Source organism: Nestor notabilis, unplaced genomic scaffold (genome assembly GCF_000696875.1).
Source record: "Nestor notabilis isolate BGI_N333 unplaced genomic scaffold, ASM69687v1 scaffold7814, whole genome shotgun sequence".
In the NCBI taxonomy this organism is placed as follows: Eukaryota; Metazoa; Chordata; class Aves; order Psittaciformes; family Psittacidae; genus Nestor; species Nestor notabilis.
This window is the reverse complement of record NW_009925998.1, coordinates 28,216-55,313: the sequence shown is the minus strand read 5'-3', so window position 1 is coordinate 55,313 and position 27,098 is coordinate 28,216. Positions and strand designations below refer to the sequence as shown.

General features: G+C 45.0%; 1 protein-coding gene across 1 annotated transcript in view; it reads left to right on the top strand.

The window, feature by feature from the left end:
• Positions 1–27,098, top strand: part of ADAMTS9 (ADAM metallopeptidase with thrombospondin type 1 motif, 9) — a gene marked incomplete at its 5' end in the record, with an annotated part of 77,047 nt that overhangs the window by 34,128 nt on the left and 15,821 nt on the right. The window contains 10 exons of the mRNA XM_010013317.1: positions 977–1,187; positions 2,074–2,238; positions 3,251–3,415; positions 4,277–4,396; positions 6,402–6,506; positions 6,652–6,819; positions 7,016–7,300; positions 7,938–8,099; positions 8,670–8,846; positions 22,548–22,715. Of these exons, the coding sequence (XP_010011619.1) occupies positions 977–1,187; positions 2,074–2,238; positions 3,251–3,415; positions 4,277–4,396; positions 6,402–6,506; positions 6,652–6,819; positions 7,016–7,300; positions 7,938–8,099; positions 8,670–8,846; positions 22,548–22,715 (1,726 nt within the window). The remainder of the gene's footprint in view (positions 1–976; positions 1,188–2,073; positions 2,239–3,250; positions 3,416–4,276; positions 4,397–6,401; positions 6,507–6,651; positions 6,820–7,015; positions 7,301–7,937; positions 8,100–8,669; positions 8,847–22,547; positions 22,716–27,098) is intronic.

Below are 27,098 nucleotides of genomic sequence, written 5' to 3'. Positions count from 1 at the left end.
TTCTTCTCCTGGCTGCACTGAAGTCTGCTCTCTCAGCTTAAGAGTGAGGCTTTTTGCTCCCCGCACAGGCGCTCGCACCAGCCCGGGGTCCCCAGCACCTCCTTCCCCAGAAGCCATCAGTTCCTATTGACTCCACGGTCTCCAGTATCTCCCTGGATCAGGCTTCGTGTCCAGTGTCTCTTGCCAGAGATGATGTGAACCAGGGGTGAGGCCACCAGAACCATTCCCTGCTGCCCATCCTGGGAAGAAGGCAGCAGAGTGGGAATCTGTGTGTCCACAGGGAACATCTCTAATCCCCACTGACACCTCTGGGGCTGGTGTGTCTTGGAGCAAGTCATTCACTTGCACTTTGAAGAGCTGAAACTGTTTTACAGGCACCCTGCCATGGGAAGTGCCTTTTAAGCCTGTGCAGATAGCTTTCTGATGCTATATTTTTCAGCTTTTAATTTTTAGGGGCCAAAGTGGCACCTCTGCAGGGGATGTGGGGTAGAAAGCCTTCAAAGCACTGCTCCTTGCTTGGCCATGGACCTCCACCAGCCACCTTGCATGGTCCCACAGGGTTGGTTTGCTGCCTGTGAGAGGGACATGGTGACAGCTTCTTCTGCAAGGAGAAATGCTAGCATTCATTGCCTTAGAGTTTTGGAAGCCAGAAAGCATTGGGAAGCATTACAAAGAGCCAAACCTTTCAGTTCAAGAGCGCATATTCCTTATTCATAGAATCATAGAAATGGTTTGGGTTGGAAAGGACATTAAGATCATCTAGTTCCAACCCACCTACTATGAGCAGGAACACCGTAACACTAGACCATGTCACCCAAGGCTCTGTCCAACCCCACCTTGAACACTGCCAGGGATGGAGCATTCACCACTTCTTTGGGCAACCTGAGCCTGACCTTATTTATACCAAACACCCTTGAGCACATTTACCTGCAGGGTCCCAGAGCCCCACAGCTGATGTTTGCTCTCTTCGGCTCAGGTGGCACATCGCGAGGAAGAGTGAGTGCACGGCCCAGTGCGGGCTGGGGTACCGCACGCTGGAGATCTACTGCTCCAAGTACAGCAGGCTGGAGGGGAAGATAGAGAAGGTTGACGACCGGTTCTGCAGCAGCCAGCCCAAGCCCAGCACGAGGGAGAAGTGCACTGGAGAGTGTAACGTGGGAGGGTGGCGGTACTCAGCCTGGACCGAGGTAAGGGATGCTCAGTGGTGTGGTGAACACAGTTGTCTTCTTGCACAGGGAGGTGTCAGGCTGTTTAGTTTGCAATCAGCATTTGTATAAAAGTTGGCTGCAGTGATTCTGCTTCCATTGCTTTTTCTGGAGGATGCTGTAGTTGAAATCAGCCCAGTACTCCTTATTTTGCACCTCAATTTAATTATGCTTTTAAGCATCCCAAGGTCTGTTTTCATTATGTTAAGCCTTGCTGGCTGTCTTGGAATCCTAGAATGGTTTGGGTTGGAAGGCACCTTGAATATCATTTGCTATGGGCAGGGACACCTTCCACTCGACTAGGTTGCTCAAAGCCTGTCCAAGCTGGCCTTGGACACTTCCCCCATCAAAGCCAACGCCACTGCCAGGAGTCGGGCAGGACATGTTACCATCAGCAGAGGGCTTCTGGAATTTCTTTCCTTTATGGCTTTTAGCTTTTCCATGAACAAGGAAATTCCTGAATATAGGCCTGGGACCAAGAGAATGATGAGCCTGGCGCTTTTCAGGGAGGGCACAGTGATGAGGGAGTTCTGGCTGGTTAGAGGGAATTAATCTCTCCTAAAATGAGAATGAGCAAAAACCGCTTGGGAGAACTGAAAGGCAGCACTTGTAAAAGTAATAATGGGGTTATAACCCAGAATGAATTTGTGAAACTCGTTGCCACGAGATTTTATTAAGCTTAGCAAAACTGGCTTTTTAAAGGAATATATAAAGTAACAGCCTGTTACTTAAAGTACAAATTGTTCTTCTGGAGCTTTTCTGTAGTCTCTTCACAGTCCTGACTGCAAAGGGGGGTGAAGGCCATAAACGTGCTCTCAGCCCATAACAGAGTGGCAGAAGGTATTTACTCAGTGTCTCTCCTTCCCAGTGCTCCAAGAGCTGTGGTGGGGGCACACGGCGGCGGCGAGCCATGTGTGTGAACACCTACAATGATGTCCTGGATGACAGCAAGTGCAGTCAGCAGGAGAAGCTGACGGTGCAGCGATGCAGCGACTTCTTGTGCCCCCAGTGGAAGACTGGAGACTGGTCCGAGGTAGGTGCTGGTCACCAGTACGGGCTCACACTGAGGGGATGGTGCATGCAAAGAGATATCTCTGTCCGTGCTCATAGCTGGTGTTTAGTTGTGCCCCAGGGCATGGTGGCACCATGCCTCCTGCAGAAGGTCTCCCAGAGCCTGAGTATAGGGAGGCTTGAGATAGGCAGCAAAGTCACTGGTAAAGTGGCTGTTTCTCTCCCTGTAAAGCCATAGAGGGTTAAATTCCTCTCCAATCCTGCAGTAATTTCTCCCCAGTTTTTCCATGGTTCCTCTGCACATTTGGGAAGAAAAATGCTCATTTTCCCTTGAGGTTGTCCTCATGAGCCCTGGCAGCCCTGGCTGTCGCTGGAGGGCAGGATTTCACCCTACTAATGTCTTGCTCAGCCTTCTCATTGCTGTTTATTACTGTTACTTCTTCCACTGCTGCTGATGTCCTTTGCAATGTAACAAAACCACATCTTGATAGGCTTTTCTCTGCAACAGGACCTGGAATGTTGGTGAACAGTCTTCAAAGGCTGCTTGTCACCTTTGAGGCCAAATGGGTCTCATTTCTGTGAATCACATTCTTTAAGGAAATAATGAAAACAATTGAGTGGGAACAGGGATTGTTCTCTGCAAAATATCTGTCTTCTGGGTCGAGCTGCCAGCATCCCAATCCCTTAAGAGCTGAGACCTTTATCATCCACACTCAGAGCTGAACAACTCTTCTTGCAAGCCTTTGCCCCTTGTTGTGCACAGCTAAAGCCCTGCAGAGCAGTGCTGGGGCTTTGCTCTACATCTCAAAGCTGCTGGAAGTCAAGAGTCTTTGTGGTTTTGCTTTGGCTGTGCTGAAGGGGTCCCATCCTGGCTGTGCTCTTCATGCTCCTACGAGCAATCCTGTCTCTGTCAAGGTACTCCCAGGTTTTCCAGTGCACAGGATCTTTAAGCAGTGGGTCTCCAATGCTGGGGCTGGTGCTGAGCTGTCAGCGCACCCCCAGCACCGCTTGAACTTGCATGTTCCACCTCGCAGTGCTTGGTGACCTGTGGAAAGGGGCACAAACACCGCCAGACCTGGTGCCAGTTTGGAGAAGATCGATTAAACGACAGGTTTTGTGATCCCGAAACGAAGCCGGAGTCGGTGCAGACGTGCCAGCAGCAAGAGTGTGCTTCGTGGCAAGTGGGGCCCTGGGGCCAGGTACTGCGGGGCTTCCAGTCAGTGGGACCTGGGTGGTGGTGGCTGAGGCTGGGTGCTATCTCTTCATCCAAAATCAGAGACATTAACTGCATTAATTGACTTGCACAGCAAAGCAGCCCTTTGTTTGCTCGGGTTCAGCGGATGGGCAGCAGTAACAGTACCTGCCTTTTGTGCTAAATTTAATCTTTGTCATAATTGGCAGTGATTGTCAAAAAAAAAAAGGGTTTCCAAGGTTACACTCTTAAATCCATATTTAGGCATGTAAATACATGGCCTAATTTTCACAGCAAAGCTGCTCCCTTTGAATAGCTTTTGTTGTTTTTAATGTTTTCCAGTTTCTGGGTTGGTGAGTGGGTTTTTTTCCTGTTAGAATACGAGTCGCTCATTTCTCCCAGAGCGTTCTGGCATCTCCTTTTCCACAAAGCTGTTAGCTCTTGACTTGAAAAAACAACAACAAACCCAGACCAGTTGTCCCAGTCGGCCTGATTTCCCATCAGCAAAATTATTCATTAGCTGCTTGTGCTACCATGGGGCTGAACAACCAGTTTTAAAGAAGGATATGATGCAGGTTCTACTAGACTGTGATTTACTGTGTGCAGCAAAGTTAATCATTTAAATGCTCGCACCTCCATTCCCAAGGAAGCAAGTGAAGCATGCGAGGCTCTGGGGGGCACAGCGAGTTAAAACTTTGACCTGATTTAAGGCTGAAATGCATGAAGTGGAGAGAAACCAGAAGGGAAGCTGTGTTTTATTTTTGCTGCTCATGCTATGTGCCTAAACACAGGCTGGGCTGATTAATACTGTCTAACCGAAGCAGCTACTCAGACCCAGCACTTCTTTCTCCCATCTGTCCCCTCCCAGTGCACAATGACGTGTGGCCAAGGCTACCAGATGAGAGCGGTGAAGTGTGTTGTGGGCACCTACGTGTCAGTGGTGGATGATAACGAGTGCAATGCTGCAACCAGGCCAACAGATACCCAGGTAAATCCTGCTGTCCTGTCTCCACCTTTTGACAGCATGCATATGGAGGCACCCAGACTGCAGCTTCAGTGCTCTGAATGCCAGTCCATGAGGAACAGTATCTTAAGTTTGCTATACAGCCATCAAAAAGATGTAGCACAGCACTCTGCTTTGGTAGAAGTAGGACAGAGAAGCTTATTCAGGGGGTTCCATCCAGATCCTCTCCACATGTTTAACCTTACATTTTGAAACACCAGATTGCCAAAAAGGCAACAGATGACTTTCTATGAGGGCATCAAGCTTTGTGGGGTAAAGATTACCTTTGCTTATGGCTTATATCCATGGAGCTCTAGTCATAGCATGGGATGTCCAAGGGCCTGTACAGATTCAGAGCTGAAGCTGGTCACTAAGAGCTCATGAGCTAAAGAAGCAGCAGTAGATGTACATGGGAAGGAAACCAGAGACCAGAAGGATAAAATAAGGCAGTATTTACTAGCCGTAGAGGTTGGGGTTCTAACACAGCAGACACCTCCTTTGGCTTGCATGGTGTATGGGATGCCTGGCTGCAGCCTGGGCTCACTTGGCTGCATGACTGGTGCTGTGTGGTACAAATGATGGCCAGAGGCCATCATTACTTGTCTGCTGCACGTGACAAAATACTGTGCCAGCTACAATTCCAGATGCATCCCCCGGCCAGATAAATAGAGAAGTGTTGCACACCCATTGTAGATTTGCTGAAGAGATTTTCCATGCTGTGTTCACTTCGTACTTGGAAGCAAACGTGTAAATTCGCATTACAAGCAAAGGATGTGTCCAGGGATATGTTCAGGGTTGTCTGAAGGAGTTGAATAAAACAGAAAATTACCATCTATCTGTCATCTAGGAAAGCTGTAGTGCTGATGCCCTGCTCAGCTTCAGTCCTTCCTGACTTGCAGAATCATAAGGTCATATCATGGTTTGGGTTAGAAGGGACCTTAAAGCTCATCCAGTTCCAATCCCCTGCCACAGGCAGGGACACCTTCCACTAGACCAGGTTGCTCCAAGCCCCTGTGTCCAACCTGGCTTTGAACCCTGCCAGGGATGGGGCAGCCACAGCTTCTCTGGGTGACCTGTGCCAGCGCCTCAGCACCCTCATAGTAAAGTTTAACTAGGGCCACAACATTTAGTAAAGGGCTGGTTTTGCCATGTCTGGAGACACTATAGTCGAGGAGTAACAAACCCACTTGTCATCAGCCATCATTTGGCATGCGTATCTCACAGCGTAAATTCACAGCAATGCTGAAATCATTGATGCCATTCGTCCAGAGCTGCTCTCTCCCTCGCAGTGACAATCAGTATTAATTTCCTTTTTGGCAATGACTTACTCATAGGCTCATGGAGTAAAGTCATGGCTATTCATCATTTCTGTCACCAGACCTCCCAGGAGGCCCAGACAGGACCAGAGCCCTCCTGTTAGGCACCGTATCAAGGCTGAGCAGAATGATATGACCATCCCCAAAACCTTACGTGCTTAGTGTGCGGTGAAGATGTGTGTCAATATAGGTGGTCTGGTGGGCTGCAGGGAATCAAAGGGTCACAATCAGCTCAGCAGCATAACCTTTATTAAGTGGGCTGCAGGTCTCATGCTGAAGGAAGGGAGCTTTGAAGGGAGATAAAGTTGCTGATTTGCAGATGTGTGTTCATACCAGAACCAGAAAGTCTCTTAATGAACTTTCATCTTTTGCTTCAAAAACATTTGGTTTTAATGCATGGAGATGGCATATAGTTATGGAGATCCCTTTTGTAGAGTTCCTCATAAGTCAAAAGTCCACTGAGGTTCCTGCATATGAAGTCCTGGGGGTATTGATACCAAGTTTTGCTGATTCACCAAGAGGACATGAGGGAAAGCTTGCCAACCCACAAGCACGCAGGTCACATTTTCAAGGCATGATGTGTTGTTCATAATTACATCGAAGAGGAGGTGGTTTAACTGCAACATCTGCAAATTCTTCATTTCCCTCTTTTCCCTCATCTATTTCACTTACAGGACTGTGAAATAGCAGCATGTCCTCCCCATCCAAATAGTCCTGAAGCCAAGAGATCCCTATCAGGCATTCACAGGACACAGTGGAGATTTGGATCCTGGACGCCGGTAAGCATGTGTTGTTAATACTTTCAGGATTATTTACAGTAGACAGTGTGATATTCTTAAAAGCATTAGGCCAACTTTTCATTCCAAAGTCCTAGTAATATATACGGGGAAACTTTCTAGTGGAATTCTTGTTGCTCTTCCATAGTGCTCCGCAACATGTGGGAAGGGTACCCGGATGAGATACGTCAGCTGTCGGGATGACCAGGGCTCAGTGGCCGACGAGTCAGCCTGTTTCCATCTCCCAAAGCCATCAGCCACAGAAACGTGCACCGTGACACCATGCGGGCAGTGGAAGGCCTTGGAGTGGAGCTCTGTAAGCATCGTGCTGTCTCTTGCCTTGTAGACCTCGTTGCTGGAAATTAATTAATTTCATTAACGTTTCATTAATGTCATGCTTGCCCTTTTATAAGTGGGGAGATTAAGGCTTTCTGCTGTTGGTTATTAGCAATAACTGCCTGATTTTCAAAGCCAGAAATGTGACTGTGTCTCCTTTTCTCACTGTAATGCAGTGCTCGGTGACTTGTGGTCAAGGTAAGGCAACGCGACAAGTGATCTGCATCGATTACAGTGACCAGCTGGTGGATAGGAGTGAGTGCGACCCAGACGACCTCCCTGCCACTGAGCAAGACTGCTCCATGTCTCCTTGTCATCCAAACAGCCATGACTACGGCAGGCCCATCCACCCTTTCCTCTATCCGGATCATCGATTGAAACTGCACCCTGGAGGCAGCCCAAACCGAAACCGTGCACATATACCAGGAGGCAATCAGTGGAGGATTGGTCCCTGGGGTGCTGTAAGTGCCCTGGTTTTCTTATTGCTGAGTTTTTTGGGTTTTTTTCCTGGGCTAATTCCACATTTTTCTTAAAGTCACCTTACAGGGAAAGGAGAGACCTTTCTCCCTGGTGTCTGCTTTCTGCTCACACAAGTGTTGCGGTAGGGCACAAGCGTTGCTTCTCACACTTCATATCTCCAAGACTCTCTAGGCAGAAAGCTGATGGCATCGTTTTCCATGAGGCAAAGGCCAGCCTCTGCTTCTTGGCCATCTCCTGGGACATCTACAGCTGTGCAGAGCTGTTACCAAAGCACAGCAGAGCCTTAATGCCAGCTCCTCTCACCCCAACCAGTTTGCAATGCTTTATCATGGAAGTCCCTGAAGGGAATTAAGCACAAATGGGTTGTCAAACACTGCATTAAAGGCAGTGGGGATTACTCACCTGCTTAAAACCAGGCTTGTGTTTGTTTTCTCTGCTTAGTCAGCACCTAAGTCATCACACTGCTATTAGTAATAGCCGGGTTTTGAAATTAATAGTGCCTGTTAGCTGTATTAGACTTCTAGCGGTGCATTCCCACGGTGCAAGACACTGGGAGGGAGGTGGGAATGCAAAATAATTCCTGGACTCAATGGAGCCATGGGCAATTGTGTTTTCCAGTGCTCTAGCACATGTGCAGGAGGGTTCCAGCGGCGGGTTGTGGTGTGCCAGGATGAGAACGGATACACCGCAAATAACTGCGACGAGAAAAGCAAACCCGTGGAGCAGAGATCGTGCGAATCTGGCCCCTGTCCTCAGTGGGCTTATGGCAACTGGGGAGAGGTGAGTGCAGCAATCATCCTGTGCAGGGAAAGGCTTTCATTAGGTGGTGGCTGAAAAATGGGATAAGAGGGGGGGGATATTGTCTTGATGTTTATTAGAAAGATTGGAGCTTGAAAGGCAGGCTTTGATAAATGAGTGAGCCCCAGCAACTGCTTGGTGGTGTTTCGCTTTCCATTTGTCATGGGGAAATTTTCTTCCCAGGCAAAAGCAAATTCTATGAAAAATGAGATGTTCTTTTTAAGAGAAGTTTAACTGAAGGCCTTTTCTCTTCAATAAAAGTACGGCTCTCTTCTGCAAATTAATTTGAGATGATCAGTTAGAGATGTTACCCTCCAGTATCACACTGGGTCTGGCAGTGTCATTGTGGAGCACCATGAACAGCTTTGGGAAGAGAGAAGCTAAAGCAGCTGATGCCTGTCTGCATCTTTTTGGGGGGAGATTTGGCCAGAGTGGGTTGATTGGGAAGAGAATCAGCTGTTGGGTCTCAAGAGGTACTAGTGCTTTGCGTAACCGGTTGGTAGTATTTTTGCTACCCAGGCAGTGATTGCTCTGTCCTCTGCTGACTTCCAGTGCACGAAGCCATGCGGGGCAGGGACAAGAACACGGCTGGTGGTGTGCCAGCGCCCTAACGGAGAAAGATTTACGGATCTGAGCTGTGAAATCCTTGACAAGCCACCAGACAGAGAGCAGTGCAATGTGCAGGACTGTCCTAGAGATGCTGCCTGGAGCGCTGGTCCTTGGAGCTCGGTACGACCATAAACTTTCTCTTTGTGAACCGTTTTGTGGATATCCCGTAACAACAGATTTAATTTGCTTCAAACCAAGGTGCTAATGCTTCGTGTCTTAAAACTGCACTTAAAGAGGATTATTGACAATATATTCAGAATAACACCTGTTCAGGAAGGGCTTACATTAGGTGAGCTCGAGTCCTTTAATTTAAAAGGCACTTTCTGCTAAGTAGCCACCTTCGTCCGTGTTATTACATGGTGCGAGCGCTGTGCATTATGAGTCTTGGTTCTGACGGAGTTCTTTGCGTGTGGATTTAAACCTGGCATTTAAGCAGTACATTTCCATTGAAGTTAAATTTGCCTGGTATTTAATGGTAATACTGCACTGTGCACCTCCTGCTTTACCCAGTCATGTTTTCTCTGCCAAAAGCAAGATGACAGAGGAAAATTTGGACTAAATTGCATCAACTCCCAAGCATGTACAAGTGTGTATAGATGTGTGTGCGTGTCCCTACGTGCCCACACACACAGCTATATAGAAGGACGTTTGCGGTCACACCTGTACTCTTATTTCTGTTCCTGTGTATATATGAGTGTGATGTACTGTGCAAAGGCACCTGTAAGCTGTTCTTGTGCATCTCTGGTTCTAGAGTTGTTTTCTGGCCTGACCTCCAGCTGCTGCTCTAGATATCATTAAGTCAGCAAGGTGGTGAAAGGCTTAAAACCCTGGAATTTTCTAATAACAAAATAGTGTTTGGAGCAGAGGTGTCCTCCACTGCTCCTTTGCCGCTGGAGGAGTCTGCTACAGAGATGCTCTTGTGAGGGCAGGAGAAGCCCTGAACCACAGGGCTGGGATGCTGTTGTGGTTCCTGCAGCTTTGAAACTCTCCCTGCCCAGAGCAGTACCTTCTGCTCAGCACAGAGCCCTGGTGTGCATTGGGGCTGAGCACTGTGCCAGGGTGACTGCTGCCTGGGTTGCTCCTGGTGCACTGGAAACCACAGACCTGCCAGTTCTGGAGTGGCCTTCAAACAAATATCAACCTTTATTGTGTGTTTTGTTATAAAAGCATTTGAAGAAGATCTAAAAAAACCTTAATCTGACTCAAAAGCACTTTATATACAAAAAAAAAAAAAAGAGGCCTGTTTGTAATGTATTGGACTTCCTTAATTGTCACAGTTTGAAGAGTCATCTTGCTAAAACGTAACCACATTCTGGTTTCTGTGGGTACCTTCAATACCACTCCTCAATACCCTGACCATACCTCGGTGAGCTATGCATTAGCCATCAAACTGCTGAACTGGCGTTTAAACGGTGCTTCAACCAGTACAAGGGACAGTGATCTGAAATACTTCATTTGAGGTGCTAATGTATCACTTGTATGCTGATATAGTTGGTGCTAAAAATGAGCGAGGTGAGCTAAGCAGAGCTAGCGACCCGTGCAGTGTCTTCCCAGTGGAATTGCCAGCTGGGAGTTGCTGCCTACCTTTTGTTCCCTGTGCTGGACCATTTGCAAGAACCGAAAGTGTGGACAGAGTTGTGTTGCGTTTTGGTGTCACTCAGCGTTCAGCCTCTTCACAGCTGTTCAGGAGCAGGCTCCGGGGCTGCGCCCGCTCCTCTCTGTTGGAAATGCAGGTGCAGTCCTGGTGGTTTGGTTTCTGGTTGGTTGTTTTCCACCTAGGAAACATCCCCTTGACTTTACTCCTACTAGCCTTAGTGGATTGTCCTTGCTCAGTCTCCTTGTTGGGCAATCAGAGGGCCAGGGCATCCTCCCCAGCCTGCAGCATCTCCTCCCCTCTTCCCATGGATTTTCCGCAGGGAAGGGGCTGCAGAGCTGAGCCCCATCACTGCCATGAAGTGACTTGATTCAGTCTTATTACCGAGGTGTCCTTTGGCTCTGACACAGGGGACCCCAGAGCTGTTTGAAAACTGAATTGTTATCTATGGGGTCAACAGGGCTCAGAGTCCCTCCTGCAAAACACTCCACATGTATGTCTACCTCGTGCTACTACTGTAGGTAGTAACATCCAAATTTTACTTTCTTTAGTGTGGTATCACCCGGATTTGCTTTAGCTCTGTCATCGGTTGCAAACATCGTTCTGTAGCTGTACATACTTCATCTGTTGGGATGGAGTGTCACTACCATATTTTTTTGGTCACTTTTGAAACAAGAGTATAGTATTAGCTGAAACTTTTCAGCAGTATGGATTTATGTATTTATGTAAAAGTGTATTTATTTTTCCAATATTGTTATTTAATTTTATATAAATATTGCATACATTTACGATGTTTAATGTTAATGTTGAACAGTGAAAATTAAAGACAAGTAGAATGTAATCATAAACGAATTTGTATAATGATTTCTTGAGTCTTTTGCTAAATTAAGATCATATACCTAGTTTTGGTAACTTTTACTAAATTTTCTGAAATGCTACTGCAATGTTCCATCTTTTGACTTGCTTCTCTTTTACTTGCTTTGTTCTTCAACAGAAACTGTCATTCTCAATAATTAAACACAGTTAAAAGTGTATGGATTACAAAGTTTGGATAACTAATTTCTTGCAAGCATCTTATGGGCTTAGCTTTACTCAAGTTTCAGTGAAATTAGTGCTATAAAATACATACAAATTAAAGCAGAGAAAATCTGAAGAGTCCAACGCCTGCAGTCCTCAGGTGAAATTCCACTGGGATTGTATACAGTAAAGAAGTGATTTTTAGCTGGATGGTTAAGTCCAGGTTTTAAAGAGATAATTAAATGAATAAATGGATTTTGTATGTAAATGGTAATTTTATAACAGGAGAGTGGTGAGATGCCTTGTCATTATAATGCGTGTTCAAAGAGGACTAAGAGGAGGTGACACTTTCATTTCCTTGCTTTTTTAAGAACATGTGTTTAAACACTGCAGAATTGTACACCATGTGACAGGCCTGATCTTTTTATTAAAATAATGCTTTAGAAAACATGCAGAGACTGTCAGCAGGATAGAGAGAATGGTTTTTCCTCCTCTGAATGCTGTATGGTGTGAATGCAAATCTCCATGCACGCTCTCAAATACCTAGAGGACATCTTGCTATGTTCTCCAGAATGAGGGAGACATTCACAGAGGGCATTACCCATCACTTCACTTAAAACCCAAGGCTGAACCTACTTCTCCTGGAGCAGATCTGCTCCTTGCAATAACCCCTGTGAAATTTTGAGGTTACCATAATGCCCAACTATATTCTGATACCATTTATGAATAATGAAGAGTTAACTCATTGTGGGCTTCTCATTCCTTCCAAGTAGGAAATGGGCACAGATAAGGTAAAGCAATTATATGACACAGCACCCTGTTCTGGTTCAGTTGGGTGAGTTGTTTGAGCTTCGTTGCACTGGGGATGGTAAACATTTGGCATTGACTTGTGGAAAATGGGTTGGTGGGTTTTTAGATTGGTTCTTTTTGTGTGTTTGATGAGGTTTGGTCCAGAAGAGTCTAATAATTTTGAAAGTAATCTGCTTTGGCAAGTACTCTTCTTGGGAATCAAAAGATCTAGGTGCTAATGCAGTGGTTGTGAAGCTTTTAGTGCCTGCAAAATGGCAGTGCGTGCGCTTCCCAGCTCTCTATTGATAAGACAGAGATGCTGCTGTCTTAGTTTTTGAGGGCCTTTTGATATAACAATGACGAATTGGAAGCTTAGCATAAAATACTTAGAATATCATCTGGCTAAGCTCCAAACTCTGTTATTGTCTTTGTGAATTCAGGTTTGGGTTAGGATAACATTGCTGTATTTAGCTGGAAGCTGGTGGTATTGACAGCTTTGCAGGGCTCCTAGGCTGCACACAGGGATGTAGGTAGCAGTGATAGGGCTCTGGGCTCAGGGGAAGAAGGAGAACTGCCTGGAACACATCTGTGTCGGGGAGCTGATGCTCAGGAATGTTAGTCTTAAAATTGGTGTCAGTGGAAAGTTCAGGTTGTTTGTATTTAATTCTGTCAAAGTCCCAAAACACACTGTTTACGAAATGCCTTCCCCATTCCCTGGCTGAAAATAGGCTGTTCAACAGCAATATTCTCCGCGTTGTTGTTCTGATAATATTCTTAGCAGGCAGGATGTTGGCTCTTGCTAAGGCAGAAGTGATAACCAGGGGCAGATTTGGTTGCAAGTGTATATAACTCTGCTGTTCTCTTCCTCTCTTCTGCAGAAAACAAATTTGCTGTGACAGCAGCATTACTGAGCTGCTGTATGATTCTTTACACATGTTTTGCAATAACAAAGCCAGCCTTGAAAATGAAGTGATAGGCATGCTGAACCCTTCAGTCACTCAGTGATTCACATTGCTTTTCCTGTCCCTCATTCATATGATGATGGTTTAGGCTCTGAGACTGAAACAGCAAGTCTGTATTTCTCTGTAGGGCCAGATATTATCAGAAAGCAAACAAAACCAGTCCTACTCTTGAGAGCCTGTGGGGGAAGAACAAATGCTGCAGCAAAGGAAGGCTGCATGTATAGTCCCAGCACCCGTAACCCAGGCAGAGGGAGGCACTGGCTGGCTTGCATGCCTTTAGAAAAACAGGTAGAAATAGATGCCTTAGCAAAGGTTTAATAAGGCTGATCCAGACCAAAATGAGAACTTGGTAGCCTGTGGGTATCCCCAGCCATCTGTCTGAAGCTGTCTCCATCTCACAGCTGTTTACTGTACACTCAGGCTGGCCCATCAAGGCTGTTGTGCCTCTTGGGTTCCCAGCTGCCTCCCCGCTAGGATCACTCAGACATACTGACTCCAGGTCAGTGGAGTGGTTTGGTGTGCTGATGAAGGGCAACAAGCTGTCTACTTTGGTTCCCAGTCAGAAAAAGGCCTTTGACGGTGCAGCCCTCTTTGCTTTAGTTTAAAAAAAGCAAACCAGACCCGTTTCAGCCTTTTTCTATGCTCCCTGCTGTGTGACACCCATCCAGAGCATTCCAGCCCCATTCCAAACCTGCACATCCCTGGGTCAAAGGTGGGAATCCACCTATTCACTGCCTCAGCCCTTCTGAGAGCTTGTCCCAGAGGGTAAATGCAGTTGGGGTTTTTGTTTGAAGAGATTCACCCTCTTGCTGCTCTGGGGCAGCAGTGATGGCTGTTCCTGCAGCTCTTTCCAAATCATCCCTGCAGAGGCTCAGAGCCACATCTGGTGGCTCCAAGCCAGTTACAGGTGGGTGAAGCCACTGGTACCCAGCTGCCTGTTAAAGGAGCATCATTTTATTCCTCTCTTGCTACTTGAAAATCTCCACTTTTCATTTTCCTTTCTATTTTGTTGTTTGCTTATCATTACCATCTTTCATTGCTACTTCTGTTTCTCCTTAAATAAGGAGAACTATATTAGGTATATTGCTATCAGTTCTACTGTCGGCTGTTGGCTAGTGCTGATGCTTCATGAGCAGGAAACAACCACTGAAGCCCATCAGACCCTGTGGCACTGTGTGCTTAGCACTGAGCCTGCACTGAAGTACTTCACTGCATCCGCTCCTCGCAGGACTGATTTCCTGCAGCTTAATGCTCAGCTGTTGCAATCCACACTCCTCCCATGCAGGCATCCATTAGTCTTTGCACCCACTGTCATCTCACCTGGTGATTAAATGTAGTGTCTCTTAGTCTGATGGAGAAGTAAAAGGACTGGGCAGCAGTGTCCCCTCTAGCCTCCCCAGTCCAGTGACCGAAGGCTGGGGAGGTACCAGCGTGATGAGCCACAGAGAATGCCCTGTCTCATCTGCTGGACCTCAATAGCCTCTGCTAATGCCACTGCCAGGGCAGAGGTGAGCTTGACCAGTGGTTAGACTCAAGAAGGTTATTTTCTTGTATCTTTAAACTCTTCTCTTAACCCTGCCCCCAAAAGGTGCATCTTTTCCCAAGTTCCTCAGTGCACCTTCCTACTCAGAGCAGGTAACTCCATTACTATTCACTGATGTTTCTTACTATCCAACCCATGCTTCTGTCCTAGCTTGCTATTATTTCTCTTCCCAAAGAGATATATTGGCTGTTTGGCTGCGTTTGGTATGCCTCTACAGTTGCCTTTTTATACCTCCCCTCTTACACATTTTCTCAGTGAGATGGTCATTTTTAGGCTGTGCACAGCTGGTCCAAACTTGAACAAGTGGTGGGACTGCTGCTCAGTGATGGCTGGCTTGTCTTCATGTCATCAGATGTGGCCCATCCGTGACTGCTGGCTTGGTAAAGTCTGCAGACCTCTTATACACGCACATATGCACATGCTTACACACACAGGAGAAATAAAGCCATAAAGAAAAGGGCAGTAGTTGGGAACATTTGTCACCTAAAGCACTGGCTTTGAGTGCAGCAATGGAAATACGCGTCAGCCTGCAGGAGACACGTTAGAGCAGGAACACAAGGATGAGCTGTGAGGTTCAGCATCTCCAAGCAGATCCCTAAGCTGGGAGGTCCGTGTGTGTTTCTCCCCGTATTCCAGAGTCACACTGTATACCCCAAACTGCAATAATTGCTGTTGCTCAGATCCTAGGGGCTGTAGCATTTAGAAACAAGGATGTGTGATGATGAGGCACACTAAGCACAAAGACATTTACTGTCTTTCTAACTTTCCTGGTGACTGATCTGTTCGATCATTAAGGAAAAATGATGTAGCCAGGCTTGTTCCAAAGGCACTTAATGCTCTATTCATGTTTTCATTTTTACTAGCTTGCAGGGGAGGCAAATGAGCCAGCCTCATGGATGAAAACGTGTCTGATGCCCGAGACTGTCTGCAAGCTGACAGTATTTGATCCCTACTGCATTGAATCAGGATTTTTCTCTATAAAACCATCAGCCCAGTGCTCCTACAAACCCCTGGTGTGATACACACCTGTGAAATAGGGCTTGCATTCCTTAGAGAGCTCTTTACTTTGTGTTTCACACCATCTGACCCTGACAAATCCTATTCTTTAAATGGGAGTTATAAAATGGCATTATAATACAACTGTTCACTAAAATATGAAGTGTCAGTCAGCCTGGGCTGCTTGCTGCTTTAATTGCTACTCTCTTAAAAGTGCCACAGCATGGAAAATAGGCTCCATCAGTGCCTTCCAAATGCCTTTATTCCAGTGTCCTTAAGTAGCGCACACATCCCCTCCTGATTTGAGGAAATGCCATTTAACCCTACACTCTGGAGAGACCTGCAGTGGCTATTTGGGGGCTTTTGCTTGTTTGTTGCTCAAGTTCAATAGCGTTGTGCAGTGCAGGGATGCAGCTTTGTGTGTTCACAGCCCTGCTGCTTTCTGTACCTGGTGAAGTCCTTGTTGGGAATGTAACGACAGGGCAGGTGAAAGAGGGGGAGAAGGTGCTATTTACTAGGTGGATACCATAGAAGAGACGATGCATGGCTTCTCCTGCTAGTTACCTGTTTTTCTCCCATATATCTTGTGAGTTTTCCCAGCTCAGGTGAATTGTTCTGTTTACTTCAGTGCTCAGGGCTTTAAATCTTGCAGGAGTTAAAGAGCCCCAGAGCATCCTCTTCTCTGGGCAGTCTGTGCTGCTGGAGGAATGGGCTCGAGACACACCAGCCTCTTCCCTCTGCTGCAGCAACACATCCAGTTGAACCCTTTCCTTTGAGAAACTTGGGAAACTCTGTGCCTTTGCTGCAGAGCTGAGAGCAGAGCAGTTGGAGGATGGAGATCCTAGGTACAATGCAGAGTCAGGGCAAGCCAGCATGGATGACCATTATCACCCATGCCCAGGGCAAGGAACTCTCCTTGGGGATGATGGGGCAAAGCGTGCTCTTGCGTACACCAAGGGCTGCTGTCCAGCTCTGAAAGGGCTCTCTGGGACATTTCCACAGGGTTCTGGACAATGCTCACAAACATACTTGAGCTGCACACTCCAAAATCCTTAATGTTCATGTATTGTTTTCAATTCTTTTGGTTTTCTGGGGAGTCTGCATGGATTAAGCATTTCTAAAGCCTCTTTCAAACTGTAGTGCAATGCTTTGGTGTGTTTTGCTCAGGTCTCGGGTCCAGCTGCCCTCCTCTGAATATAGACACTACTCTTCCCTTTTAAACGTACAAAAATCAGATGTATTTTCTGGCCTAGTATCAGCTAAAATCACCCAGCTGTGTGTGTTAAGGTAGGAGAGGAAAGCCCAGCTGGATGAATCCTGCCCTGCCATGTTCCCAGCCCACATGGACTTCTCTCCATGCCAATGCAGCTGGCCGTGAGACCATGCTAAAGCAGATCTGTGGAAGGAAAAAGGTTTCAAAGCAGCAATTTCTTAAACATATCCTGAGATGCTGCAGCCACTGCAGAAACCACAGCATGGAGCTGAACCCTTGTTTTTAAGCCTGTTGCCTGTCTCCCTGAAGCCGAGGGAGTTACCTGCAAAAACATCTTGCTGTTGAGAAGCTAATTAAGTTAGCTTGGATGCTATAGAGTCTCTATTGCTGGATAACACGCAAAGCTCAGGCATTTTAAAACTCCTAGTAAAGGTTCAGCTGGTGAGGAATGATCCAGGCTTTCCTTGGTGGTATGTCTGCTGATGTCCTGTGTGCTCGGGAGACCCCGGAGGTACGGAAGTCACAGGGCTGTGATTTCGGCATCTGATAGCAAGCAGCGTGAGTTATAGTAAGAGCTGGTGTATACTAATAGGATGCGGAAATGTAACTCTGAGGGTGCAAGGTTGGGCTTTGCTCGTAGTTGGAGAAGTTTGCTGACATGCAGAAGCACAGCCCCTCACGGAAAAGGGGGTGTAAAGCATTGTAGGGCTCTGTTCCTTTTCTGCTTTATTTCACCCAGCATATGTTTCAGCTCAGATAGTTGGAAAGGATGAACGGGGGCTTACTTACTTTTCCATATAATCCTTAATGTGTGGAAATCTAAACCTGCAAGGATTGATTTTAATTTCCTCCAAAAAGTTGCTCCTGGCAGAATCTGATAAAGCTGGTTTTAGTCTAATTCTTCCCAGCCCCCAGCCCTGCCCTTGGTGAGTTATCAGAACATACCTATCTTTGGGAATTCATTTGGTGATCACCACAGCTTGCATTCATTATCTCAAATACCTCCCAAATCGTTGGCTGATGCACAGGAAAAGTGGACTGACAGCATTTTCTGAAACCTTTCACTTTGAGGGGGAGAATGTCCCCAGGTTCTTGCTGGTGTTTTGCTTTCCTGCCGCATGTCAAGCTGCCCCTTCAGTGCACAGAGTTAACAAGAAATGGAGCTGTTCTGCTGCTTCTTGAGTGTTCTTTGCTGCCTCTTAGTCTTCACCAAGATTTGTTCATTGTGCCCAGGGTTTTGAGAACTTTCGGTGACAGACAGGCCTCGCTCCCAGCACAAGCTCCCTGTGCAGAAGAGCAGGTCATGGTCTCCCACAGGAGGCTCAGAACCTGGGCGCAACTAGCCAGACAATTTGTACAAGTTTTTAAGAGCTTTTGGGGTATATATTCTATTTTTTTCCCTGCTACCAGCCCAGAGAATCAAGTAGCAGCCTTTCTATTTAGAGAAGTCTTAATGAACGAGACGTGCCCTCATCTTCCAAAATATCAGAAGGCTCCAGGGTGACCTTATAGCAGCCTTCCAATACCTAAATGGGCCAAGAAGAAATGGAGAGGGGCTTTTTATGAGAACATGTAGTGACTGGACAAGGGGGGGGAATAGATTTAAACTGAAAGAAGGTGAATTTAGAGTAGGTATTAGGCAGAAGTTCTTCCCTGTGAGGGTGGTGAGACACTGGCACAGGGTGCCCAGAGCTGTGGCTGCCCCATCCCTGGCAGTGTTCAAGCCCTGGTTGGATGGGGCTCGGAGCAACCTGCTCTAGTGGAAGGTGTCCCTGACCATGGCAGCGGTTGGACCTGGATGAGGTTTAAGGTGCCTTCCAACCCAAACCACTCTGCGATTCTATGATCAGAATAAGAAATGCACCAAGGGTTAGTTTAAAGCAGTTTGCACGTACTTGTTAGAACAGAGTGATCTTCGTCATTGCTGAACTCTGAAACAGAAAACAAATTTTTTGTGGAAACAAAAACATAAGCTTGCTGCTGCTCTGGAGCAGAGTGATGCATTGCAGGAGATATTTAGCATCATGTTCTGACTTCTCTGGAAACAGTTGATACGGAAATATTTTTGTCGTATTTATTTAAGCTGTTTTCTTGCCTTTATTTAAACTAGGCAGTATATTTGTTTGAAAATTCAGCAGCGTGCCAATCCCCAGTTCTTGGCATGTTAACAAAACTAATCATGTCATAAACATATCCCCCTTAAATCTGACTCTAATGCTCTTAGGGAAGTCCTTTTGTTCTTATTCTTCATATAAAGCACCAGGTGTGACTGTGGTGGTTTTGGGAGATAATAAAGATGATAACAAGAGGAAGGTTTAGTAGAGTCTTTAGTGTAATGGCTATAGCTGACTTTTTGAAATAGGATTTCTCTATTATTTTATGTGCCACAATCACTTTGTTTCTTGTGGGTTTTTTCTTAAAAAATGGAACAATGTGTTGTTTTTGCACCTTTCTCCACGCTCGACCACCCTCTTGGGTTCACCAAGGGGTGCTATTTGCTGTGCCTCAGTCACAGGCTGGAAACAGCATTTCAGAGCAACATTTTCCCCACACTTGAGTGGAGGCAGAGGCGGGTTGACCGTGGGCAACAACAGACTGTGATCCTCCACTCTAGAAAGCTGAGTTAGTGGAAGAAGTCAATACGGTACCTTGGCTACACCTTCAGGGCTGGATCCAGAGGTGATTAGAACCAGTAGAAGTCTTTCTGTTGAATGCAAAGAACCTCGGACAAGGCTGCTATTCCACAGAGCACCACCTGTCCATCCCCAGTACTTGGAAGTATTTTCTGTGGGAGATGGAGAGGAAACAAAGAAAAGAAGTATGAAAGGAGCAGGTTATTCTGTGCTGCTCAAACGTTGTAAAGAATGCAATGTCAAAGCTTACCTCTCTATGGCTATTGGTAGATACCATAAGCGATGAGGAGTCCTGCTAATGAATGCTAGGTTTCTCCAGGATCCAAAATAAATGATGGGGCTGATGGCAGTAGCTTCCCTAAATCACATAGCATTGAGATGAAGCCCACTATTAAATTGTTTTCTGCATGTGGCTCACATATGCTTAAAATCTATGTGCCAAATAGAAGTTGGAAACACCTGAGATGAATTGGAAGGCAGTTATGAAGTAGTCTCTTTGCAAAGGAATTTTCAGTGTCTGATACTTGGTTATATTAGATTATTCAACCTCTCTTTTCTGTCAGTGCAAATAAGATCATAACTCACATGTGCATGAAAGCAAATGGTGATTTAGATCTAAAAATGCACAGCTGCCTAACTTTCATTTGTATTGAAGACAGACACAGAAATTATTAATTCCAACATCCTGGGAATTACATTTTAAGTATTAACAAAATTAGGCAAATTAAGCTTCAGCCTCCGAGTGCACCAAGGTATCTACGCAGTCATGTTTGATGATGGGATCCTGAGATAAACGTCAGAATCAGGCACCATACCAAAGTTAAGCAATTTGTAGATGGGGGATAATAACTTTGGAAATGACTAGCACTGTATTATTTGTGAGATCAAATATTTATGAACCAACTGCAGGCCCCCAGAAACATGCTTGTTTGGTTGCACAGTGTGGTTATTCTTCCTTTAGAATAAGTATATTATTCTTTTAGACTAAGTAGTGGATCCAATGTATTTTTTAAATTAAAGATGCATTAGGCTATACCTGCTTTGGATACGTGAGGCAAGAGAGAGTCCTGATCAAGTCAGTGAATTTACTGTTTAGCTTTGACTGTCACAGTAAAATGAAATCAACCTGCATGGAGAGCACTTCCCGAGGAGCACTTGAATTATTCCTAAAGTATCAGTACTGCTGCTTAGTCCAAAGATAGTAAATGGATAAAAGCATTAGAAGTTTACAACTGGGTTTGGTAGGATTTGACATTTCCTTCTTGCTGCTGACGTTCATTGCCTGGGGAGAGATGTAGAAGGAGTGAAAAAATGAACTTCTGATGAAATTTGAAGGCTTATAAAAATAGGATAACATTAAGTCAATCTTTTTTCTGTTGATGTTACAGAAAAAAAGTTTATGAATCTGGGTAACTTGTGAAAGTCTTACTTTAGACAGCATTTCCTCTGTTTCTCAGTGCAAGGTTGAATGTTGCTCGTTGGGGATTTTTGGCTATCTTGAAATTGGATCTGGGCTCAGGAAAACTCAGAGGTGGTCATCCCTGCCCCAGGCTGGGCTGGCTTCCCCACCTTTCTAATGATGGAGGAGCATCATTACTGGCCCTTAAACCCTATTGATCACAAGGGAGGTGGGCTACCTCTTGTCTTGCAGCAGGAAAACAGGCCTTTTGGGACATTGCTTATACAAGTTTTTAAGCAGCAACGTCTGGTCTGATGAGTTACATCCATTTCTCTACACATTGCTCTGAACTTTTCCATTTTGGAGCAAGTTACAGCTATCTCACTGATTCTTTGTGGGCTGAATGAGTTGGAAGTATGGCGGTAATTTAAAGTAATCACAGCTGTCAATGCATATGCCAATTTCTGTTCTAACAGATCTTCCAGATCTGCTACATATACAAATTGTTGGATTTTAAGCTTAAACGTATTCATAGGCTGGGAAGAGCTTGGGCTGTAATTTATTTCTTAGGAAATATACTGTTGGAGTGCCTCCAAAATGAAGGTAGAAGCCTCATCTCAGTTTGCTCAGTTCTGTAAAGAAATCAGAACATTTTATGTTGAGAGATGGTTGAAATACCATGTTTGTGCTCAAGGATTAAACCAGGGTGCTTATGACATAGCATGTAATGAAGAAATTGAAGCTAAGTCTCTGGTTGCATCATGCTGAGTAAGAGGCTTGTTCTACATGGAACTGTCATATTAAATTCTTGTCGTGATTGCAGACCCCTTTGATTACTAAATCTTTTGGAGGAGACTAATCTGAAATCAAAGTGAAGTTGCTTGGGGTTTGCATGCCAGAAGTGGTTGCATTTGAAAAAGTTCAGTGAACCTGCAGAGGGAGGTTGAAATTAGTTGCTTCACTATAAAGCTTACAGCTAACATACCTGCTGATTTGCTTTTTGCTTTGGTTCTTCAGGCTCTGCCTTCTTGCCACCTTCTGAGTTGTTTTCAAAATGCATAAATTTAAAGGATGAGCATGTCCTGTTTTCAGTCTGTTTAGGTTAAAAAAGAAAATCCGAGTACATCAGTCTACACTGGTAAAACAGATATGAGCATTAACACCAGGGGCATGGGAAGACTGCGTTTTTCTCTTCTACCTCATCCTTTGTGCAGTTATTTCCCTCTGTAAAGGTGTATATCACACTTTACTCTCCTGATTTACCAACATTTGACCTCCCTTTGTACCAAGGTAAATGGAAGTTATTCCTTTCAAGTTCTTCTAAGTAGATACTGAGGGCTCTTGCCTTGATCCCTGTAAGATGACTCTGCTTCTTTGAAACCACTGGAGCAATGCCAGGAATCCAGCCTGTTATCCCTGCTGAATGTCAGCTGCTTTCTCTATTTTGATACTGGCATTTTCGGGTGCTTTGGCTAAGAATATCATGCAATATGAAGTGCAAATGGGAATATTTCTGCCCTTCTGTATCCCCCTTAAGCCTTGTGTAGGCTGTGGGAACCTGGGGATGTGCTTTTTGGTCCAGGTACAAGAAAATGCCCTGGGTAGCCATGGCCCGTATATAACCATGTAGATGGCCCTGCGTGAAAGCTGATCTGTTGTTACTTTATATTTACAGTGTTCTGTCTCCTGTGGAAGGGGCCAAAAGCACCGCAGTGTGTACTGTTTGTCAAAGGAAGGGAGGCATGTAGAAGAAGATTATTGCAAGCACCTTGCTAAGCCCAACGTGCAAAAGAAATGCAGAGGGGGCAGATGTCCGAAGTGGAAAGCAGGAGATTGGGGACAGGTGAGAGACATTGTATACCCTCGTGCACCCTTGGATATTCTTCCTCCCTCAAATTGGTTGGAAGCTGGTTTTCCCATCACTTCTGTCCTCTGGAGTTTGATAAGGGTGAAAGGTTTGGGTGAGATCCTTAGGCGGTGTAAAACAGTGTAGCTTCATCGACAGCAGTGATTTGTGCCAGCTGAAAACATGGCAACTTGCTTTTAGTATCTATCTGAAAGCAAATTCCTTGTTGTTTATTTTGTTTCTGCTAGAAGAGGCATTGGTAGATAATATTAAAGAGAATCTACTACTTATTCCCAACCAAAACCTTCCTTAGTTCTGGGAAGTCTGAAACTAATTTTATTATCGGCTTCCTGGGAAAGCTTAAAGAAGAATCAGAGCTCTTCATTAAAAATGCTTTTCCCTACCTTTTGTTTCTTAACAAGCTCATTGCTTGATTTTGCTTCATTAAAAAGTCAGACACTGATGCATGAGCAGAGGCTGCTGGAAATGTGAAAATGCTTGGAGTTATTAAGCATTTTGTTTGCTGAAAGCATACCTTGGATCCTTGTTTTCTTGAAAAATAGTGTCTTTGTCATCACCTTGAATCTGCTGCATCACATTTTTTCTCTCTGAACCTCCCTTTTCCCCTCTACCTCGTTAGTGTGCTAATCAGCAGAATTATTGAAAATCCAAGACTAAATGAACTGTTAACTTGTAAAACATCATGTTCTCTTGAGGTCTGTCTTCCAAATTAAGGTACAAAACACCCGTTCTCACTGCATGCGAGTTCCCTGAAAGATAAACCATTAACATCGCTTACAGGCACACATGCAAATGTTAGGACCAGGGCAGCATAATGTTGTTCAATGTCGTCTATTAAAAAAGACAACAAACCTAGTGATGTTCACTGATTGTTTTCAGACTTGAACTTTTTTCTAATGCTTACCTTTGAATTCATGTGCCATTATGTGTGTCAAGGGCTAAGTGTGCATCCATTGTGGAGGTTCAGTTACTGAGGTCTGGGTCCTTCACCCCAGCTATGGCTGGGAGCACTCGGGTAGCTGTGCACAGCCCCGTGAAATGCTCCCACATTGGAAATCAAGTCAATATTACCTCCTTTATTACCTGCAGGACTGAAACCTCAATTTTCTACAGAAAGCTAGATGGAAAAGAGACTTGAGGCCATTAGATAGTCTCGTCATATCCCATTTGCTCCTTGTTTAAAGCAATTTTTTTTACGGCTAATAACTGTAAACATATTAATGTAATGGTCTGTTGATTGCGTTAAAACGCACTAATATTAGCTGATAGGAGTACGCGTTTTAAAACGCCCAACATTCCACCGCCTGATCGGAGTTAATTTTATGCAAGTGGAGAGAGAAACCCAAGTTAATAGGAGGATGAGGTGATTTATAGCCTGAGGTAATCTCTTGTGACTAGGCAATTAAGGAATATTTGTATGCTAATGATAAGAATAGGCAGCGGATTTCCAGGGGTGGCTCCTCAGCCCAGGTCCCTGATGCTGGATGTGCTCAGCCAGCCGGCACCTTGCTTGGGGATAAAATAAAGGGGTAGAAACATTCTGCAGTATCAAACTGGGCTTTTGGAAGCTCTGACGTGGCTTCCTTGTGTCCTGAGCCTCACCCGTGCTGGCAGAGCTTCTTTGCCTGTGACAGATGAAGAGTTGGGGCTGTCAGAAGTTCAGGGCACTGTCTATGGCCATGTGAGAGTGCACAGGGCTTGCATGGCTTTGCAAAAGACTTAATGCCTTAGAGCCAAGGTGGATTTAGGTGCTGAACTTACTATTAAGGCTATGAAACACGCAGGAGTTTGACACTCTGAGTTACCCAATAGATGAATCAGGGTCGAAATGGGCACAGTAACTCCATGTCACCATCCCCATCACCAGTGTCACTTGAAAAAAGGTGCCGTGATCAGTTTGCTCTTCGATAATATCAGGAAAAAACTTTCTGAAGGTCTAATTGCCTCTGAAAGATAATCCCAAAGCTGAGCTGCTGCGGGCTGTCTGCCTGTTATCCTGAGTAAACCAGCAAAAGTCTGTGCGAGAAGTAAGGCAAGGTTTTCCCATAAGAGTGCATCCTCCTTGTCACCACATATGCATGATCTGTTGCATGTGCCTTTAAGGTTTTAGGGTTTTTTTGTCCTTTTCCTCTTTGGAAAAGGAATGATTCAAAAATCAGGATTAAAAAATACAGAATGGTTAAATTGAATCCCAGCTGGTAGCTGTGCTTCGCTTCCAGGTTTTTTTCTCTCTGGATGTTTTGTATTCAGAGGCTGGGTAATTCTTTTCTAGATTGTTATGAATCCACTTTCCTGCAGCAAAGCATTTTTAATACATCTGTAATATCAGAAGGCAAGAGAAAAAGGCTTTTTCTCCAAGTTTTAAATGTGCTTGTATTTGCACTGAAATGTCAGATTTAATGCGTTTGCATCTCCTAAGTGGTATCAATTATGGCCATTTACCTTCCACTTAGCAACAATACCAACATCTATTCTGCTGTCTCGTATTTATATATTGCAGCTACAGGCTGAAATCCAGCCCAGTTTAAAAAGACAAGTAGGGCATCAGGTAGAGCTTCCCCATAGCTGTGTTGGCACTCAGCAGTTTGGTGATTGACTTTCTCAGCGGGGAAAGGAGCACTCCTGAGTAAACATATGGATATTGTTGAAAGGAATAGCAGGCTGCCTGGCTCATGGCATCTCATAGGAGAAGATATAAGTACAGCAAAAGCTTGCTGCCCTAGACTAAGTATCTTCTGGCAGTGTCAGACAGCTGTATTTGCCCAAGGTAGACACAGGTTGGCTGTTCTGGATTAAAACAGACAGGATGAAAATGATGTCAAAACCCACCTTTTCTTGCCTTTGTAATAGAGTGGAATGGTGTGATTTTGAAGCCAGCCATAAATGCAGAGAAAGGGTTTGCTCCCCCATTGCAAGTCCTCGCACCCATTCGGTCAGGGTGCAGCATTTATCTTCATGGGTTTACACAGGAGCAAAGTTTCACCCAGTCACACAGTGAAATGAGTCTATGGCTTTACCCTTAGTGCTGTGCTTTACTCAGCACAGACAGGTACCAACCTCTGTCTCCCCAAACCTGCTCTGCCTGGGTGTCACACACAGCACAGGCCCTGTAAAAGAGCCACCGCATCGCTTGTGCTCCCTTATCATAACATACCCGGGCATGTGCCTTTTAGGCAAGTGATAAATGCAAACCAAAAGGCATTTTAGAGCATGGTATGCATCCTGGCGTACATGTTTCTCCAAGTTTGTGGCCGTTATTCAGTTTAATTGTTCCCTGTGGAATGCATAGGACAAACACAGCACCGTTAATCACAGGCTGGCAGCTCAGCATATGGGAAGCATTTGCATCACCAGTGACAGAAATCTCACTGCTACTTTCAAAAGTTACACAAAAAAAATCCCTTCCACGTTCTAACAAATATCTGAAGCCAGGCAGATATTCACAGTCAGCTTTTCTTTGGTCCTCTTGGCTTTATGAGGCATTTGGATAGTAAAGCAAACGGAGCATTACAGAGGAATACTCTGCAGAAGAGAGAATTGCTTCCCCATTAGGCACTGCTTAATTCCCTGCCTTAAAAAGGCTCACTTATATGGGTATTGCAATAACGGGCTGTAAACTTGTTTTCTTAGTTCCTGATGTATTAATTAATAAGATTACTTAATAGTTAATTCAACAGATGGCTTACTGTAATAGCTGTGTTGTAAATGCAAACGTTTGATTTTTACATGCTTTCTTCTATAAACTCAAATTCTCTTTATTCCAAATCTGTATAGTATACTTTAAGATCTAGCCAGGAAGAATCCATACCAGGGGGACATTCAGTACTGCTAAACATATAACAATGTGCAGTCACAACACTGAGAAATGTTGCGTGAAACTAAAAACAAGCCATTAAAAGCATTTTAGTGTAGATGATAGTTCGAAGATGTCTGAGAAACAGAGGAATTCAGGCTCTTCTTGCTGTGCCTAAAAGGGGTGAGGAATGTGCCCACGGTGTAATGAAGGAAATGTGAAATGCAGTTAATTAAAAAAAGGCATTTATTTTCACAAACTAACAGGCTTGTGTGCATGGGCATGTTTAGATGCACGCTGAAAGAAACCCCAGCTTTTATCATACCTTTACCTCTCTACTGTTACGGACTTTCTTCTATATAATCCAAGTTTGCTTTTCATTAAAGCCCATTCCAGTTGTGGCATTGGATATATTTTGAGCTATTACTTTCTTGAGCTGAGTGCCTGTGAAGCAATAGGCAGAGCCTGACTTTGGCGTGTTGTGATTTAAGTTTAGCAGTGCCGCTATCTCCAGAGGTTTTTGCAGCGGAAATCCTGACCCCACTGAAGCCCACGGCAAAAATTCC